Source organism: Diadema antillarum, unplaced genomic scaffold (genome assembly GCF_040938485.1).
Source record: "Diadema antillarum isolate AM-2024a unplaced genomic scaffold, OU_Dant_1.0 seq00000222_RagTag, whole genome shotgun sequence".
Taxonomy (NCBI): Eukaryota; Metazoa; Echinodermata; class Echinoidea; order Diadematoida; family Diadematidae; genus Diadema; species Diadema antillarum.
In genome coordinates this window covers 110,705-130,364 of record NW_027271276.1, presented here as the reverse complement: position 1 = coordinate 130,364, position 19,660 = coordinate 110,705, and the positions used below count along the sequence as shown (strand labels likewise).

Genomic DNA, 19,660 nt, shown 5'->3' with positions numbered 1-19,660 from the left:
ACTCCATGCAGCCTCGTCATACTCCCCACCGGCGGCGGCGGTACTGGCGCTTGCGATTCTTCCGCGGTTCAAAGTTATACGGTCGTAATTTACCACCGTCAGACATACTCAACAGTCTCGGACAACAAGAGAGGCAATAATTCTGAAATTGACAGACTGAACTCAGATTGTTCACACTCAGAAGTCGAAAAAAAAAGAAAACCGGTCGTGGATTGTGATAGCATTTGGCAGTAGCAGACTTACTTCCGTAAATGTATGCCTGATCACTGTGATGGCAACAGTAGTCTAGTGGGATTTCTGAAAAAGGGCTCTCTAAAATGGTGTTAGAGGCATTTTTGAGTAAAAGTTGGGAACCGGTCTCTTTTACCTAATTTGAGTATGCTGAATCCGAAAATTCCGGTTCCCAAGCGAAATTCACCGATCTTGACCATCTAATTTGCATAAACAAAATGGCTGCCAAGCCACAGAAATTATCAGTTTCAGATATGCATTTTCTAGAAATTCTTTGCAAACGAGCTGGAAAAAAGTGATTTGAAATGTCTGTACAGAGAATAGAATTACCAATTTAACTGATACACGTTACTCAGGTGGTAAATAGTATATTTTATTCATAATTATGCAAATTAGGACTGAAATATGCAGATATATATATAATATGTATATATACATTAACACTGGAAGAGTAATTTTGACATTCTTTTTTTCTTGAGAGGCAAATTAAATACTAAATAATATGTAGACTTTAAGGTTTTGAGGGTTAGGAAAACTCCGGTTCCCAAGCGAAATTTACCGATCTTGACCATCTAATTTGCATAAACAAAATGGCTGCCCAGCAACAGAAATTGTGAGTTTCAGACACGCATTTTCTAGATTTTTTTTTTTTTTTTTTGTAAAAGAGCTGGAAAAAAAGGGATTTGAATTCTGTGTACATAGAATGGGATTAGCAACATGAGGGATAAACGTTTCTCAGGTGATAAATAGTATTTTCTTTCACAATTATGCAAATTAGTACTGGAATATGCAGATAAACATATATTAACACAGGAAGATTTTTTTATTTTTTTTTCTTGAGAGGGAAGTTAAAAACACTAGATATATAGATTTCAATTGTTTGAGGGTTAGATAAAAACCAGAATCCCTTCTCAGTGGTATCAAAATAAATGCAAATATTGAAATTGGTATGCAAATTATAAAGTATGTAGGCTTCATGAGTTTTATGTGCATGCAGTTCATTTAATAGCCTATATACCCTGGTGAAATGTTATATTTTCAAATCCTCTAAAAGGGTCCTTTTGGATTTTTTTTTAAAGAATTCAAGTTAGGAACCCGATTCTTAAGCAAAATTGATTGCGCTAGGGCAAAAAACAAAACAAAAAGCAAAACAAAACAAAACAAAAAACGGGTCTTTTTCAAGCAAATGAACTTTAACATCTAATTTGAATAATACCTACAAAATAGTTGCAATATTGCCATAGGATTGTTAATTCCATGAAAAATATTTTTAGTACATCGGCAATCGCAAAACGAATCGATGAAAACTCTCTCTACGCGGATCATGACTCAACTTTTTATGGGGGGGGGGGATGTCATCGATCAATGCCATTTTGTTCATATGCAGCGTCTATTATTTTATTGTTCCAATATGCAAATCTGTATCATTAGCACGTAAATTCAATTTCCCAGTTAACCAGAGCATGGCAATCATATATACGTGTATATATAAAATAATATATAAATGATTACATATGATTATATATAGCAAACATTCGTCTATAGGTTGAAATGGGTTAGGTGGTTTTATTCTATATTCTCTTGAAGCGTTTTTTTTTTTCTTGCAAGTCGACGAAAAATACCTTTAATGTCACATATACATACCTATATATATGTATATGTATATATATATATGTATGTATATATACATATATGTATATATATATGTATATATATATATATATATATATATGTATATATAAGACTGAAAGAAATTACACTGAGGCGGACGTTGCTCTCGATCTTGAGTCTCCCTTTTATTCAGTCAAGCTTTCGGCCAGTCATATTTAAGACTGGAGAAGGGTCCATTGGAAAGTTAAGCTTGTAGAATAGCCGTGATCACACACTGGCGATAGATCAAGAAGTTTGAGATCGCGATCTCCAAGATCTCAAAAGGCGCGTCCAAATTGGCAAATTATCGAAAAGTTTAAGATCGCAATCTTGAAGATCTTGAAGTTTTTCAAGTGCGTGTGACTGCAAACTTTCCGCGAAACTTCCCACTACAGCTAGGGAAATTTCATTTTATAATGCTGTCCTCGCCAAACTTCTCGATCTCTTGCCGGTGTGACCGGACAACAAAAGATCGTGAAGACTTCGCGATCTTAAACTTTGCGATCTTTTGCCACTCTGACCGCGCTTTATCATGATAAACTTAAATCGATGTAAATAACATTTGCCATGTGCACTCTGACTGCGCCTTATCATGATAAACTTAAATCGATGTAAATAACGATGTTAGAATAGCAGTGAGGGAAAAGAAATGGAAAAAAAAGACGTGTGGCACACATTTACCTATATTTGATCCTTCTACATCTGTTATAAGAATGTAACTTAGTCAACTCCAAGACAGTTCGAACTCTGAAATTGCCTTGGCCAGTGCAATCTGCCAAATAAGGGGTTTACACCTTCCTGTTCCTTTTTGTTTTTGTTTTCAATATAAGTGGATAACATGCCGCCAGTGATAACCACCAAGTACGATGCATTTCAATTTATTCTTAACTGGCATGACTGGACGACGCCACGCTCCCTTGTCTGTCTGACTTATGATATATCTCACCAGGTTTGATTCATATCATAGAAATGACATTCTTAGCAAACAGGCCTCTAGCTTTGGGGGCCAGTGGATTGTAAAAACTAAGGAATAATAAATACTCATTAGAAACTATATTACATACAGAAGATTCCACTTCATATCAGACGTAAATGGTCGCCATTTTGCCTCTCATTATATGCTTTATCAAGTATAGTTTTTGAATATCCACGTTGTTACTTGAATTTCTGCCCAAGAATTAGGATATGGATCTTTTCATGGAGGACCTGGGTTTTCCACCACCTAGCGAACATGAAGTTACTTCTGTTCCCTTGAGAGATAACATCGATCCGATAGCTACCTTAAAGAGGCCTTCTTCCGTAGATACTGGAGTTGTGCTTTTTCTGCCAGACTGATACTGACAGTAGCACTCTTATTAAAGCTATAGTGATCAATGACGCACAATCATCAAGGATGCTGCTTGTACGAGAGGAAAATTAAAAGGGTTCCAAGAACATGGTTGTTATCAGTCGTCTTTATAAAAATAAACTTATATTCGATTGAAAAGATGCATCACACAAGCTCGTTTGGCACAAAATATGTTCCGCCATTTTACAGACCAAAGTATACTGAACTCTCGCGGAAGCAGTTCAACGACAATACTCATGTATTAAAAAAAAGATTAAAAAAAGAAGAAAATCCTGCTCACTGTGCCAGACCTGATCTTTCTTCACCAGTAGACAATGGATGGGAACGTTTTGATCTGGTCTACAGCCTGTACAACTGATATATCTAGCTCCAATCTTGCAAAGTCGCCTTGAGATGATTTCATGTGCATGCGAAAGCAATGCAGAACATTTCGATGTAAATGTCACAAATCAGTCCTACGATGTACAGCGGTGTGTGCATGTTAGCAACAATGTGATGATGCAAACCTTGCATGAATGTAGATCAATTTATCTCGATTGAGAAATAGACTTTTCGACTCAGATTATGTTTCTTTACAGCCAAAATATAAAGATGTTGATGACTAGAATTACAAAGTTCATCCTTCGCTTCTGTTTCCGACACTTTCTGAGATACCAAGATTTTTCTTACAATTTTTTTTTTGCTTGAGCCTGCAGAGTGGGTGAAGAGATAGATTAAAAAAAACATAAATTTTGACGAGATTTATGAAAGTTGCCACTTGATTTTAGATTCAACAGATTGAAAATAATTATAAACCATTCTATCCAATGAAAACGACAAAATACAGGGAAGGACAAAGTGACCTTGCACTAATCCATAGAGTAATGTATAGTGATGTGATTGCCCGATAACTTTGATGGCAAGACTTTGTTTTGGTTGTAAATATGCATAGATAATGGGTGAACATTTGCATAACGTATTATGCAAATGAGATAATAGATGTGTGTTGTTTACTAGTTGCAGTTAATTTTTGCATCTCTTAATAACACCAGGAATCATTAACAGGTCTTGATGTTATAACTGTTATGAAACATATTCATATATTGCGGCAGTGCGTTGTAGAATCTCAAAACCTGCCTGGTCTACGGCCTCGAATATCAATTTGCAAACATATTTCCTTTTAGTTTCATTCAGTTCTCCTTTATTGATTGATTCCAGTACTTGATTTAGTTCGGACTCTGACGACATCATAATGTGCAACTTGTTTCCCCGATAACTTAGCTCAGTGTATTTTAGTACGCCAAGGTAAATTTTGATAGCAAGACTTTGTTTTAGGGAATATATCCATAGAAATGGCCAACTATTTGTAGAATTCATTATGCAAATTAGATTATTAGGGTATTTCTAATAGCTGTTTTTTTCTTGTATCTCCTTATCACAAAAGAATCATCAGCTTATGTCTTGATAATATTCATAACTATAATGATTCGATTCATATATCGCAGCAATGTGTTGTAGAATCTCGAAGCCTGTCGTAGTATCGCCTCTTCCATATTAATTTGCATACGTTATTGCAAATATTGTTATTCATTTTTTTTATAATTCTGAATTGGTTGATTCCAGTACTTGATTTTCCTCGGACTCAGATGACACCATGTACACTTTGTTTGACCGATAGCATATCTATTTTCACTACGCCAAGGTACATTTTTGTAGCAAAACTTTATTTGAGGGGAAATATGTTGAGAAAATGAAAAAAAATGTTTGCATAATCTATTATGCAAATGAGATGCAAGTTTTATTTTAATATTTAAAGTTGGTTCTTGTATCTCTTTATACACTAGGAATCGTGAACCGGTATTGATACAATGATAACTATCATCAGAATTATGATTCAGATCCATATATTGCGGCAATGCGTTGTAGAATCTAGAAACCTGCCAGTTATGTATCCTCTTGTATACCAATTTGCATAGATATTTGCATAAGTGTAATTCAATTCTTTTGAATTGATTGAAATCTTTTGAATTGATTAATTTTTATTCGATCCTGGCGAAACCAAGTAGTCTTTGTTTGCCCGATAACTTGTTAAAATGATTAAAAACAGAAGTGAACACGTAAGTACTATACATGTGCATATATTATAATGCATTGCTGTATCAGCGGCAACTCCTAATTTGCATATTTCACTTCTTAATTTGCATATATTAAAGTGAAAGTTATGAACAATTGATGACCTAGCTATTGTCTTTGCACGTTAATTTCTAAAATGATTATTATTTCTACATGTCTACGAAGATTTTATGGAAATTAGATCATTGAAACACCTTAAAAAGCAATAAATTGGCGGCCATTTTGTTTATGCAAATTAGATGCTCTTAGACTCAAAATTCCGCTTGGGAACCGGAATTTTTGGATTCAGCGTACTTGAATTATACAAAATAGACCGGTTCCCAACTTTTACTAAAAAATGCCTCTAACAGTCATATTTTCCCCAAATCCCACTAGACTACAATAAGCCTTTTCGCAGTCTCGACTGCGCATGCGCGACATTTTCTTGTCTCCAATTTTTTGGAGATAAACAAGCCTGAGCGAGGCGACCTGACCGTGCGGATTGTGCATCTTCACTCGTACTCGTACTACTAGAATCGCTGGATTTCCGTCGTTTCTATCGCTATTTTGTTACTAACGAATGTCAGTAGTTTCATTGGCAAATATCTAAACCCCAATATGTATTGTTAGTCTCGTTTAAAATGTATTTTCAGGGGCGTCACCGGCTTTTTTTCAATGGGGGTGCGTTTTGACCCTAATGTAACGAGATTTTTTTGGGGGGACAGACGACAGACATTTGGAATATAGGAAGCTCTCAATCCCTATTGACAAGGATTTCATCTTGGGGGGGGGGTGTTAGTATGCGAGGGAGCGAGCAAGGGGGGGGGGAGAGGGTGTGGAAGTGCCTGTTGTCGCCCCCCCCCCCTCCCACGGTGAGAACTTTTTGCATTTTGATGTTGTATAAATGGTGCAATTTGATGCAGGTATTTTGCGTGTTTTATCGACTTGAAACAGTCCCACTTGTTTAAGGTATCAGTACATTTTGAAGTAAATTGTTATTGAACAATTTGCCTATGAATGGTATAATTCAAATAAACTTCTAGTAAAAATTCTTACACTGATGTCATGAACGCGACCGAGCCCGAACAAGCGGAACGAGCAAGGGGGGAGGTTGTGGGAGGGGGTTGTCCCCCTATAAATGGATTATGGAATGACGGTGTGAAACGACAAATTACTGGCAGCAATATCGGGAGAATGGCTTAACGATTACATGCGAGCGAGCGGAGCGAGCGAGCTTTAACATTTGACATTTTACAGTCCCAAAACTGCCGTTTGTAGCCATATTTTTTTGCTTTGGAAATTAAGGGGGGGGGGCGCACCGGGCGCAACTGCTGGCAATTACTGGCAGCAACATCAGGTGAATGGCACGATTAAATGCGAGTAAGCGAAGAGAGCGAGCTTGAAACTTGTGACATTTTACAGTCAAAAAAACTACCATTTGGAGCTATATTTTTTCGCTTTGGAAATAAAGGGGGAGGGAGAATGGCTTAACGATTACATGCGAGCGAGCGAGCTTTAAAATTTGACATTTTACAGTCCCAAAACTGCCGTTTGTAGCCATATTTTTTTGCTTTGGAAATTAAGGGGGCGCACCGGGCGCAACTGCCGGCAATTACTGGCAGCAACATCAGGAGAAAGGCATAACAATTAAATGCGAGCGAGCGGAGCGAGCGAGCTTGAATATTTTGACATTTTACAGTAAAAAAACAAAAACCTGACGTTTGTTGCTATATTTTTTCGCTTTGGAATTTAAGGGGGGCGCATCTGGCGCAACTCCTAGCAATTACTGGCAGCAATATCAGAGATATATACGATTACATGCGAGCGAGCTTGAAAATTGTACATTTTACAGTCCAAAAGCTGCCGTTCTTAGCCATATTTTTTCGCTTTGGAAATCAAGGGAGGGGGGCGCACCGGGCGGAACTGCTGGCAATTACTGGCAGCAACATCAGGTGAACTGCACAGCGATTAAATGCGAGCGAGCTTGAAAATTTTACATTTTACAGTCCAAAAACTGCCGTTCTCAGCCATAGTTTTTCGCTTTGGAAATTAAGGGGGGGGGGGGGGTGGAGCGCATGTCACCGGGCGCAACTGCTGGCAATTACTGGCAGCAACATCAGGTGAATTGCATAACGATTCAATGCGAGCGAGCGAGGAGAGCGAGCTTGAAAATTTTGACATTTTACAGTAGAAAAACTGCTGTTTGTAGCTATATTTTTTCGTTTTGGAAATTAAGGGGGAGGGGGAGGGGGCGCACCGGGCGCAACTGCAGACAATTACTGGCAGTAACATCAGGGGAACTGCGTAAAGATTAAATGCGAACGAGCTTGAAAATTTTGACATCTTACAGTCCCAAAACTGCCGTTTGAAGCTATATCTTTTTTGCTTTCGAAATTAAGGGGGGCGCACCGGGCGCAATTGCTGGCAATTACTGGCAGCAAAATCAGGAGAATTTAAATGCGAACGAGCTTGAAAATTGTGACATTTTACAGTCCAAAAACTGCCGTTTGTAGCTATATTTTTTTGCAGTAAGGGGGGGGGGGCGCACCGGGTAGAACTGCCGGCAATTATACTGGCAGCAACTTCGGGAGAATGGCATGTATTTACTATATGCCAGCGAGCGGAGCGAGCGAGCTTGAAAATTTTGACATTTTACAGTCCAAAAACTGCCGTTTGTAACTATACTTTTTCGCTTTGGAAATTAAGAGGGGGCGGGGGGGGGGGGGGGAACGCCCGGTGCGCCCCTCCCCCTGGATCCGCCACTGGTAGTCAAGGGTGTCGGTTTATGTTCATGACTGGGGGAGATATGACCAGCGAGGTGGCGTCGAAGTGACCAAACATGGGAAGGATGTCCAAAATCTATCTAAATAGTAAACACTGTATAGAATACACTTGTACTAGTAGATATGTATAAAATCAGTGCTGCCAGAACCAGGGGTGCGAATTGTTTTTGCCCACGATTTTTTTTTTTTTTTTTGGTCCCCGATGCAAAATGAAAAAAAAAGAAGATAAATAGATAAATAAAAACTATTTAGGGTCCGGTCTCGCAGACTGAAGTTTGTTTGTTTGTTTTTTTGTTTGTTTGTTTGTTTGGGTTTTTTTTTCTTTCTTTTTTTTTAGGGTCTGAAGGGGGGTGCGTTCGCACCCAACGCACCCCCCCCCCCCCCCCCGGTGACGCCCATGCAATACAAATGTTAACTACCGAATTTCCGTTGTTGATGAGTTTGTAACAATACGCATTCTCCACTGCAGACACTTGCCCAAATATGCTAGGGACCCGTCCTCAACGGGATATGATGTCAGCTCTAAAGTTTTTGTCAGTAGAATGACCCGTCAGAAAAGAGGCGAAGCTGGAATGTCTGTGTTCAATGAATCTGTTCCTAATTGAAACCAACGTTCTGTTACACCAATAAACGATTCGTGGCATGCACCTTACTTCCTTTTTGAAGTAATCCCGTACAAGGGATCAGTGATATCTTTCTTCTCAGTTTTGACTTTCATCACTACGATGCACTGACAAAGTGTCCTAGTGGCAAGTGGGGTAAGGTTATTCCCCTTGTGCCAAACTTGTTAGGTATCCTCTAGAAAGCAACGGAATCCCCTTTCACGTGAGGCAGTATAATCTGTCCTTCTGATATAGTTGTGGAGTCTGTTATCATGTTGGACTATCTTTTTTGTAGGGCTGTGCGACCCTGAGGAATGCTCACTGAGCATAGCCGCAGTAATTCTGGAGAGCCTTTTTGATTTGTCAGCAGACGGTACTTACTATTTTAGCTCCATGAAGCACTCTATGTTTATACTCCATATACTCATCACCAATGCTCAAGAGAATGATAAGGTTAGAAAACGAGATGTTGGTCAGCGTGGGTTTGTTTGAATCAGACAAGTTGACATAAGGATACTTCGTCAGTGCTTCGAGGGGCCGATTGACACAACATAGAGGGCAACACAGGTCTTTTGTACAGGGTTACTTACCAAGTAAAACAAAACCAGGATGATTGTCAGGAATCGTCCATTAGTAAAACAGAACTCTCACTTAGGACTAGATTTCTTGAACACAGACGCCCTAGCACCTCCTCTAAACATAATAATCTCTGTCAAATCTCAAGACCACCTCATGGACCTAGATAATGTGCAAAGTTCTGGAGCGGGAAACTTTATACTTTGAAAGTGGAGCTCACAGAAGTAACCTACATCAGGACATACCAACTTTCCCTAAACAAAGACTCGAAATGGGAGGGGGGGGGGGGGTCTACAAAGTACAAACTACCATTGTCAATCCTATAAGCTTATCTACATTCTGATGATCAAGCCGAAGATGGGTCTGTTTCGTTAACACCTAAAAATATCAGAGTTTAAGTTTTCTGTTGTTGAAATTATAAGATTAACCCCAATTTTTGATGAATTTCCGAGAGAGAGAAGCTGTAAATCTTTTACGTGAAACATGATATATTTTATGGGTGAATTGTTATGGCAAATCAATATATACTGCTAACATATAAAGTCATGATAATTTTGATATCACAATGTAATGGATCGAGAAATGCATCATATGTGATACTATTTCTTGGTATTTATGGTATTGTACTTGTGATCCCCCCCCCTTTTTTTGTTGGACATGGCAGTCGCCCTACGCTCGGCGTGAACTCTAAATCTTACCGAACTAAAGCGTTAAAGTACCCGCGCAAAGGGAGAATGCAATGGTGATGAAATCAGACAAATTTCATATTTCACGATAGGTAAACATCTCTTGAACATGATTCTGACCATTTTTATCATGAAACTATCTTCATAAAGTAAAATAAGTGATATTTAAACAGACCCTCGTGAGCGCCTGAAGAGGAATTGCGAAACGAAAAATGTTGCGGTCCCTGGGCGCTGACGTAGGCGGTCCGTCGTGCTGCTCCAAGCTTTACAGCGCTCCAGCAGCGCTAGCGCAGAGAAAATAAGCGCACGCACCGTATACTCAGTACACATCAGTTTGCAAACGATGTTATTCCGTGCATGCATATTGTTTGTGTTTTCTCTGTTCTCTGCGATTCGCCGTTTGCACAACCTTTCTTTGTGAACGTTTTATATCGAGTGCATGTTGCCCGTCGATAAGTCTTTCTCAGTCTAGATTTACTTGTATTTTCTTAGTTGGTAAAAATGACATTTTCTCGAGTTAGTCGTGTAACTAATTTTTCTTACGATCGCCAAAAAAGTACCGGTATAAAACTTACCTATTCCGATCCAAGCCCAGGCCCGGCATAAATTCGGTCGAATGAAAATCGCTCAAATTCGTAGAACATGAATGATTTAAGACATATAATGACTTAAGAAAATGTCGGCCGAATCAAGCTGTTGAAAAGGGTGATATTGACATTGATCGGGACATTGTGATTCTTGATGTAACTGCGCCAAAACTTCCTCACACTCACTCTGTCGATATCAACTGCGGTAAGCTAGCCTAGCGCTTACTGCGCGACCAGCCCGCCCACGCAAGCGGGAGCGTCCCTTGACCCGGGGCGCGTGTTTTTTTTTAGACGGCGCAGATTGGGGACCCTAAAAATCTATTGGGGACCCTATCCCTAAACCTAACCCTAATCCTAATCCTAACCCTTACCATCAAACCCTAACCCTAACCCTAACCCCAACCCTAACCCTAACCCTAACCCTAACCAAAAACCCTAACCCAACGTTTTTCCCATAGGTTTAACACGCGCCATGCCCCAATCTGTGCCGTCTTTAAAAAAAAAACGCACCCGGGGCTAGCCTAGGCTACTAGTAGTATAATAGGCCGCGTGTAGCCCTATCTTCATATCGCGTCGAAAGACTACGGCTCATTTCAGGGCTGCCAACATTGGAAACTAGTTGAGAGTGAGACTCCCATAGGCCAATGCTATAATTCAGCAGTCAAAATGACTGAGATCAATAGAAATGCATGCAAACGAAATAAAGTTTTAGAGTGAGAAAGGACCAAAATGTCTCACTCTCAATGAGTGAGAGTTGGCAGCCCTGTCAACTGATGGATGGGTCTGGGACTGGTGCGTATGTGTTGTGAGTGTGAGGCTGTGTCTCACGGCCATGCGTCGTTACTGAGAGCCGATGTGTAATTGAAACGTGTTTAGTTTGGTTTGTTAGTTTGTTTTTGAGTTTGATTTTCCGTTCTTCGTTTTTATTGTTTTTATAGCAAATGACACTTAATCCCGCGCGTACCTTTTCGTTCTATACGCAAACAGCCATGATACGCAGGGTGCCGATGTCAAGGTACCCTGCCGATAGGTGGTACCCTTACCAATACCTTACTGTAGTCTGTACTAGCATGATAGCCCTACTACATATCGACCACCGTCTTTTAAACCGACCGCGTATTCATTGGCGCACTGAACGCTTGGTACGCACTTCACTGCGCGCAAAGCACATAAAAATGGAGTGGCTTTGAATATTCATGAGGATGGTGTGGGAAAAAGCGAAAATTCACTGTTCATTAATGGTTTTAATCAAGAACAAAATTTCGAATTAATATTTTCACCGAATCGTAATGACAGCACAATGTAAATGTCTATGGAAGTTTCTAAAAAGCTTCGTACAACACGGTGTTCAATACAACTCGGTTTGCGTGCATTGTCAATGCAAAAACAGCGGTCGATCCTAATAACGAGCGTTACCGCGGGGAGCTGAAACGAGGCCACGCAAGTTCGTCGGCGATATTTTTTGCACTGAAACTTCGAATCAAAAAGGGAACAACGGCATTTGATAGAGCTGGATTTTCTCAATCACGTAGGTCAATTTTTTACTTGAATTTCAGTGTTAATTATTCTTATCAAGCAAATAAACATTAGGCGGTCGATGAGTAGTAGGTCCAACCATACTATTGTCCGTGAAGTTCTCCAATTTCCCCGTCTCCTTCATCGCTGGTGTTTGAGTTCCAACTCCAAGAACACTTGTCCTCGATTTCAATGTCAATATCAGGTCCAACATCTTCGTCGAGCAATCCACGAGACATTTTTCCAATCAAAGTGAAATACCAATACTAATAACTAGCGCCGTGAGGAAAGCAGTAATACCTACTTTTTGTAGACCAATATGCGTTGTTTAAGTATACAGTACATGCTATGCAAGCCAGCTAGCATAGCTATCAAGAGCGCGCGCTCACTCCAAGCAAATTGGACTGACGGCCTACGTCACGCATGTCCCGGATGTAAAAAGTTATTTCGGGAAGGAGGCAAATTTCTTGCTTCGAATACCTCTTTTAAAACCAACATTTCCTAGTCGGGTGATCAGCTCTGGTTTATATTCTAGCATCATAGCATTCATGAGAGTTCCCTCTTTACATAGAGACCAAATTTAGCACACTTGTGGCCCATCTTACAATCTTCTCACAGGTACTTTAATGAAAGTTACATGGATAAAAAGAAAGTTTGAACTCTTTTTTTCTTTTGAGATTCTCGGGAAAAATAAAGAAATACGTTTGAGCACAGATCTCCTTATTTTGTTTTTTCCAGCGGTGAGATAGCATGCAGTCAAGGAGGAATTGTGTTAGAGACTAATTCTTCTTCTTTTTCGTGTACAAGTGCCAGCAGAGTATGAAGTTCGTCTTGTGGATGGAGGGAGTGCCAGCGAAGGACGAGTTGAGGTCCGGAACAACGGAGAGTGGGGTACCGTGTGTGACGACTCTTGGGGTCTAGAAGACGCTAACGTTGTGTGCAGAATGCTTGGTTACCAAGAGGCCTCGGAAGCTCCTTGCTGCGCGAGATTTGGACAGGGCTCTGGCGATATCTTACTGGATGATGTGAGCTGTTCCGGAAGCGAAGATAACCTAGCAGACTGTCAGCATCGTGAATTTGGAAGTCATAACTGCGGACATGGAGAAGACGCCGGAGTTGTCTGTAGTTCCGGAGGTATGGTGGAGTAGGCGAATATACAAGAAACCCGAAAATAGATCTAAACCTTCGATCTAAATAGAAACGTTAACCACCGAATTCCCGTTGTTGAAGGCAGGCTGATTTCGTAACAATACGCATTTCCCCTTGCAGACACTTGCCCAAATATACCAGGGACCCGTCCTCACCAGGATAAGATGTCAGCTCTACAGTCCCTATCCGTAGAATGACCCGTCAGAAAAGAAGCGGAGCTGGAACGTCTGTGTTCAATGAATCTGTTCCGAATTGAAACGAACGTTCTGTTTGACCAATGAACGATTCGTTACATGCACCTTTAATTATCTTCATTTTTGACATAATCCTGTACAAGGGATCAGTGATATCTTTCTTCTCAGTTTTGACTTTCGTCACTACTAGGCATTGACGAAGTGTCCTAGTGGCTAGAGGGGTAAGGTTATTCCCCTTGTATCAAACTTGTTAAGTTTCCTCCGCAAAGCATCGGTCCTTTTGATATAGTTGTGGAGTCTGTTATGATGTTGGACTATTTTCTTTGTAGGGCTGTGTGACCATGAGGAACTCCCAATTGAGCATAGCCTCAGTCCTGAAGAGCTTTATTGATTTGTCAGTAGTCGGTTCTTACCGTTTTAACCGAATTAAAGACAGTTTGTGAAATACACCATGTACTCATCACCAATGCTCAAGAGAATGATTAGATTAGAAAACGGGATGCTGGTCAATGTGGATTGGTTTGAATCAGACAAGTTGACATAAGAATACTTCGTCAGTGCTTCGAAGGGCCGATTGACACAACATAGAGGGCAACACAGGTCTCTTGTACAGGGTTACTTGCCAAGTAAAACAACACCAGGATGATTGTCAGGAATCGTCCATTAGTAAAACAGAACTCTCACTTAGGACTAGATTTCTTGAACACAGACGCCCTAGCACCTCCTCTAAACATAATAATCTCTGTCAAATCTCAAGACCACCTCATGGACCTAGATAATGTGCAAAGTTCCGGAGCGGGAAACTTTATACTTTGAAAGTGGAGCACAGAAGATTGAAGTAACCTACATCAGGACATAATCCCTCAACAAAGACGAGAAATGGGGGGGGGGGGGGGAGGGTCTACAAAGGCAAGCTACTATTAACTCCTATAAGCACATCTACATTTGGATGATTATGCCGAAGATGGGTCATTCCGTAAGGTTGACGAAGTCTGTTACGTTAACACCTAAAAATATCAGAGTTTAAGTTTTCTGTTGTTGAGATTAAAAGAGTAACCCTAATTTTTGATGAAATTCCAAGAGCGAGAAGCTGTAACTCTTTTACGTGAATTATGATGTATTTTATGGGTGAATTGTTATCGCAAATCAATATCTGCTGCTAATATATTAAGTCATGATAATTTTGATTTCACAATGTAATGGATCAAGAAATGAATCATATGTGGTACTCTTTCTTGGTATTTTGTGGTATTGTACTTGTGATCCCTTTTTTGTTGTTGTTGGACGTGACAGTCGCCCTACGCTCGGCGCGAAACTCTAAATCTTACCGAACTAAAGCATTAATGAAAGTTACGTGGCTAAAAAGAAAGTCTGAACTCTTTTTTTCTTTTGAGATTCTCGGGAAAAATAAAGAAATATGTTTGAGCACAGATCTCCTTATTTTGTTTTTTCCAGCGGTGAGATAGCATGCAGTCAAGGAGGAATTGTGTTAGAGACTAATTCTTCTTCTTTTTCGTGTACAAGTGCCAGCAGAGTATGAAGTTCGTCTTGTGGATGGAGGGAGTGCCAGCGAAGGACGAGTTGAGGTCCGGAACAACGGAGAGTGGGGTACCGTGTGTGACGACTCTTGGGGTCTAGAAGACGCTAACGTTGTGTGCAGAATGCTTGGTTACCAAGAGGCCTCGGAAGCTCCTTGCTGCGCGAGATTTGGACAGGGCTCTGGCGATATCTTACTGGATGATGTGAGCTGTTCCGGAAGCGAAGATAACCTAGCAGACTGTCAGCATCGTGAATTTGGAAGTCATAACTGCGGACATGGAGAAGACGCCGGAGTTGTCTGTAGTTCCGGAGGTATGGTGGAGTAGGCGAATATACAAGAAACCCGAAAATAGATCTAAACCTTCGATCTAAATAGAAACGTTAACCACCGAATTCCCGTTGTTGAAGGCAGGCTGATTTCGTAACAATACGCATTTCCCCTTGCAGACACTTGCCCAAATATACCAGGGACCCGTCCTCACCAGGATAAGATGTCAGCTCTACAGTCCCTATCCGTAGAATGACCCGTCAGAAAAGAAGCGGAGCTGGAACGTCTGTGTTCAATGAATCTGTTCCGAATTGAAACGAACGTTCTGTTTGACCAATGAACGATTCGTTACATGCACCTTTAATTATCTTCATTTTTGACATAATCCTGTACAAGGGATCAGTGATATCTTTCTTCTCAGTTTTGACTTTCGTCACTACTAGGCATTGACGAAGTGTCCTAGTGGCTAGAGGGGTAAGGTTATTCCCCTTGTATCAAACTTGTTAAGTTTCCTCCGCAAAGCATCGGTCCTTTTGATATAGTTGTGGAGTCTGTTATGATGTTGGACTATTTTCTTTGTAGGGCTGTGTGACCATGAGGAACTCCCAATTGAGCATAGCCTCAGTCCTGAAGAGCTTTATTGATTTGTCAGTAGTCGGTTCTTACCGTTTTAACCGAATTAAAGACAGTTTGTGAAATACACCATGTACTCATCACCAATGCTCAAGAGAATGATTAGATTAGAAAACGGGATGCTGGTCAATGTGGATTGGTTTGAATCAGACAAGTTGACATAAGAATACTTCGTCAGTGCTTCGAAGGGCCGATTGACACAACATAGAGGGCAACACAGGTCTCTTGTACAGGGTTACTTGCCAAGTAAAACAACACCAGGATGATTGTCAGGAATCGTCCATTAGTAAAACAGAACTCTCACTTAGGACTAGATTTCTTGAACACAGACGCCCTAGCACCTCCTCTAAACATAATAATCTCTGTCAAATCTCAAGACCACCTCATGGACCTAGATAATGTGCAAAGTTCCGGAGCGGGAAACTTTATACTTTGAAAGTGGAGCACAGAAGATTGAAGTAACCTACATCAGGACATAATCCCTCAACAAAGACGAGAAATGGGGGGGGGGGGGGGAGGGTCTACAAAGGCAAGCTACTATTAACTCCTATAAGCACATCTACATTTGGATGATTATGCCGAAGATGGGTCATTCCGTAAGGTTGACGAAGTCTGTTACGTTAACACCTAAAAATATCAGAGTTTAAGTTTTCTGTTGTTGAGATTAAAAGAGTAACCCTAATTTTTGATGAAATTCCAAGAGCGAGAAGCTGTAACTCTTTTACGTGAATTATGATGTATTTTATGGGTGAATTGTTATCGCAAATCAATATCTGCTGCTAATATATTAAGTCATGATAATTTTGATTTCACAATGTAATGGATCAAGAAATGAATCATATGTGGTACTCTTTCTTGGTATTTTGTGGTATTGTACTTGTGATCCCTTTTTTGTTGTTGTTGGACGTGACAGTCGCCCTACGCTCGGCGCGAAACTCTAAATCTTACCGAACTAAAGCATTAATGAAAGTTACGTGGCTAAAAAGAAAGTCTGAACTCTTTATTTCTTTTGAGATTCTCGGGAAAAATAAGGAAATATGTATGAGCACAGATCTCCTTATTTTGTTTTTTCCAGCGGTGACATAGCATGCAGTCAAGGAGGAGTTGCGTTAAATACTAATTCTCCTTCTTTTTCGTGTACAAGTGACAGCAGAGTATGAAGTTCGTCTTGTGGGTGGAGGGAGTGCCAGTGAGGGACGAGTTGAGGTCCGGAACAACGGAGAGTGGGGCACCGTGTGTGACGACGCCTGGGGTATAGATGACGCTAACGTTGTGTGTAGAATGCTTGGTTACCAAGAGGCCTTGGAAGCTCATTGCTGCGCGAGATTTGGACAGGGCTCTGGCGAAATCTTACTGGATGATGTGAGCTGTTCTGGAAGCGAAGACAACCTAGCAGACTGTCAGCATCGTGAATTTGGAACTCATAACTGCAGACATCGAGAAGACGCCGGAGTTGTTTGTAGTTCCGGAGGTATGATGTAGTAGGCGAACATACAAGAAACCCGAAAACAGTTCTAAACCTTCGATCTCAATTTTTTCCTACGTTGCTCTCAACGAAATTCCACCAGTTAGTTAAAACATAACACATTTTATCACAAGTGGGACTGTGATATAACTACGATTAAAATATTTCCGAGCCGTGCCGTGTGACAAAACACAACTGAAATCGTGATTGAAATACCGAAATCTTATTCCATATTTACCATCCGAACTACTTAGGTAGTGCAGACAAATTTTTAACGGGAAAATGCCATTCAATTGTAATGAAAAATTGTTCAAAATGAAAAAAAAAATCTTGTAAATTTGCTCTCTGCTCGTAATCCTGTCTTGAGCTTGGTACGCTGGTACATAAAGCATCGTTCAGTAGCCATTCAACAATCTCAAAATAGCTCACTGGCGGCCAAAATCGTACACCTTCTTTTTCTGAAATCCAGTTATCAATCTCAACAAGGGGATCTGGAATTTTTTTCCCCTCCAATGTTCAAAAATTCTGCGTACTGCTCCAATCTCAATCTGTCTTCTTCCACTTCTGTCTGTTTCACTTTGAATCCAAGTTGTATGGTAAGGGTACCACCTATCGGCAGGGTACCTTGGCATCGGCACCCCCTGCGTATCATGGCTGTTTGCGTGTATAGTAGTAGCTATGAAAACAATAAAAACGAAGAAACGAAAATCAAACTCATAAACAACTAAAAAACCAAACTAAACACGTTTCAATTACACATCCGCTCAGTAACGACGCACGGCTCTGAAATTCACGTGTATTACCTATGGAGGGAGGGGGTGCCGATCGCTAGGTACCCTTTTAAGCTGCGCAAAGAAAACGGACTGCATGCACTAAAATTGCGCTATTTTATAACAGAGATTCATAATCAACGACATTCAAAACTGCAGTATTTATGGCATATTTGAGGTAAGAATTAGGCGAATTTGTTTTATATTTTTGGAATAAACAAGCTACAAGTCCTTAGGGTGACGATAGGTAGTACCCTCAATCATACAGCACTGAATACGAGAGCCTGTAGTTCGGCTATTCTACCCACGGTTTTCAGTCCTCTTTCGCGAAGAAATATCTGTAATTCCTTCACAGTGAACTGTTGAATTTGTTCAAGACTAAACTGAACATCGTCTCCAGCCATTTTGAATCATATAAAGGGGTCTAATATCCAATATTTTGCGAGTTTAATGAGCAAAACAATCAGGGCAGCGTGACTCGGTACACTCGGTCAGTGTGTATTGCACTCCGTTACGCATGGCAACGCTCTTTGTTTATCTCCAGCGATCCGCGAGTCTATCCCACAATGCACCGCGGCGCTGAGATAGCGAAATGGCTTACACAGTAGCCGATGAATGTACATGTAAATGATGGGATGGACACAAATAAGTACGGCAATATTACAATACGTATACTATTTCAATAAAATGAAAATGTCATAAAATTGCGACTATTTTACATTAATCTTTGACGGATTTTATATATATATATATATATATATATATATATATATACATATATATATTGAAAATGATTTGAATAAAGGAATACAGCGCTTGGCAACATTACTCCTAAACGGTGTACGGACTCCAGCGGTAGCGCCAACTAGGCAGCCCTTGGCAGGCATGCAGATACCGCGCCGCAGTCAGCAGTGCAATTAGTCCATGGGCCAGGTCAGATATTGGTACCACCAAAAGGGACAAAACCTTTGTGGTGCCGTTTTGTTTGTTAGGGATATATAAGTGTATCAAACTATGATAGCAATTCCAAATGAGTAGCTTAGTCATGAAAAATGTAGTCTTTAATCAATGCATTCTGGGCTGTAGTAATCAGCCCGCGCGTCTGAACCGAGACTATACACAGAACGATAAAGCACGGTCTCTACGGAGTGCGCTGATTTGAACGCGGTGTATCTCTCCGTGGAGTGATAGTCTACGTTCAAGACAGCCGCGGCCATATCCAAATGCTTTTCTACATGGTACCTCTCTTTATGTAGGAAAAATTGTATGGAATGGGAGACGTTACCGCAAAACGGTATTTTTACGCTAAAATACTCAAGGAAATTTATTTCTACGATAAATTGCTACATTTCACTGTGCATATTTTCATATTTTTTGCCGAGCAAGAAATAACAATTTAAGGTTGTTTTCATACAGTTTTATAGCCAATTCGAGGGCTTCATCTGGATGAGAGACTATTGTATCAATAAATATTTAAGACATAGCTTAATCAAGGCTTACATATCATTATGATAAGATAAGTGATAATAATTTTCCTGTGTGAAAGAACAATGAAAATTGGAATTATGGAGTA

At 40.2% G+C, this 19,660-nt stretch overlaps 1 protein-coding gene across 1 annotated transcript in view; it reads left to right on the top strand.

Annotated features, from left to right (window-relative positions):
* Positions 1-10,179: 10,179 nt before the first annotated feature.
* Positions 10,180-19,660, top strand: part of LOC139729173 (uncharacterized) — a 54,412-nt gene continuing 44,931 nt past the window's right edge. Inside the window, exons 1-4 of the mRNA XM_071640105.1 lie at positions 10,180-10,203; positions 12,846-13,203; positions 14,937-15,263; positions 17,006-17,323. Of these exons, the coding sequence (XP_071496206.1) occupies positions 10,180-10,203; positions 12,846-13,203; positions 14,937-15,263; positions 17,006-17,323 (1,027 nt within the window). The remainder of the gene's footprint in view (positions 10,204-12,845; positions 13,204-14,936; positions 15,264-17,005; positions 17,324-19,660) is intronic.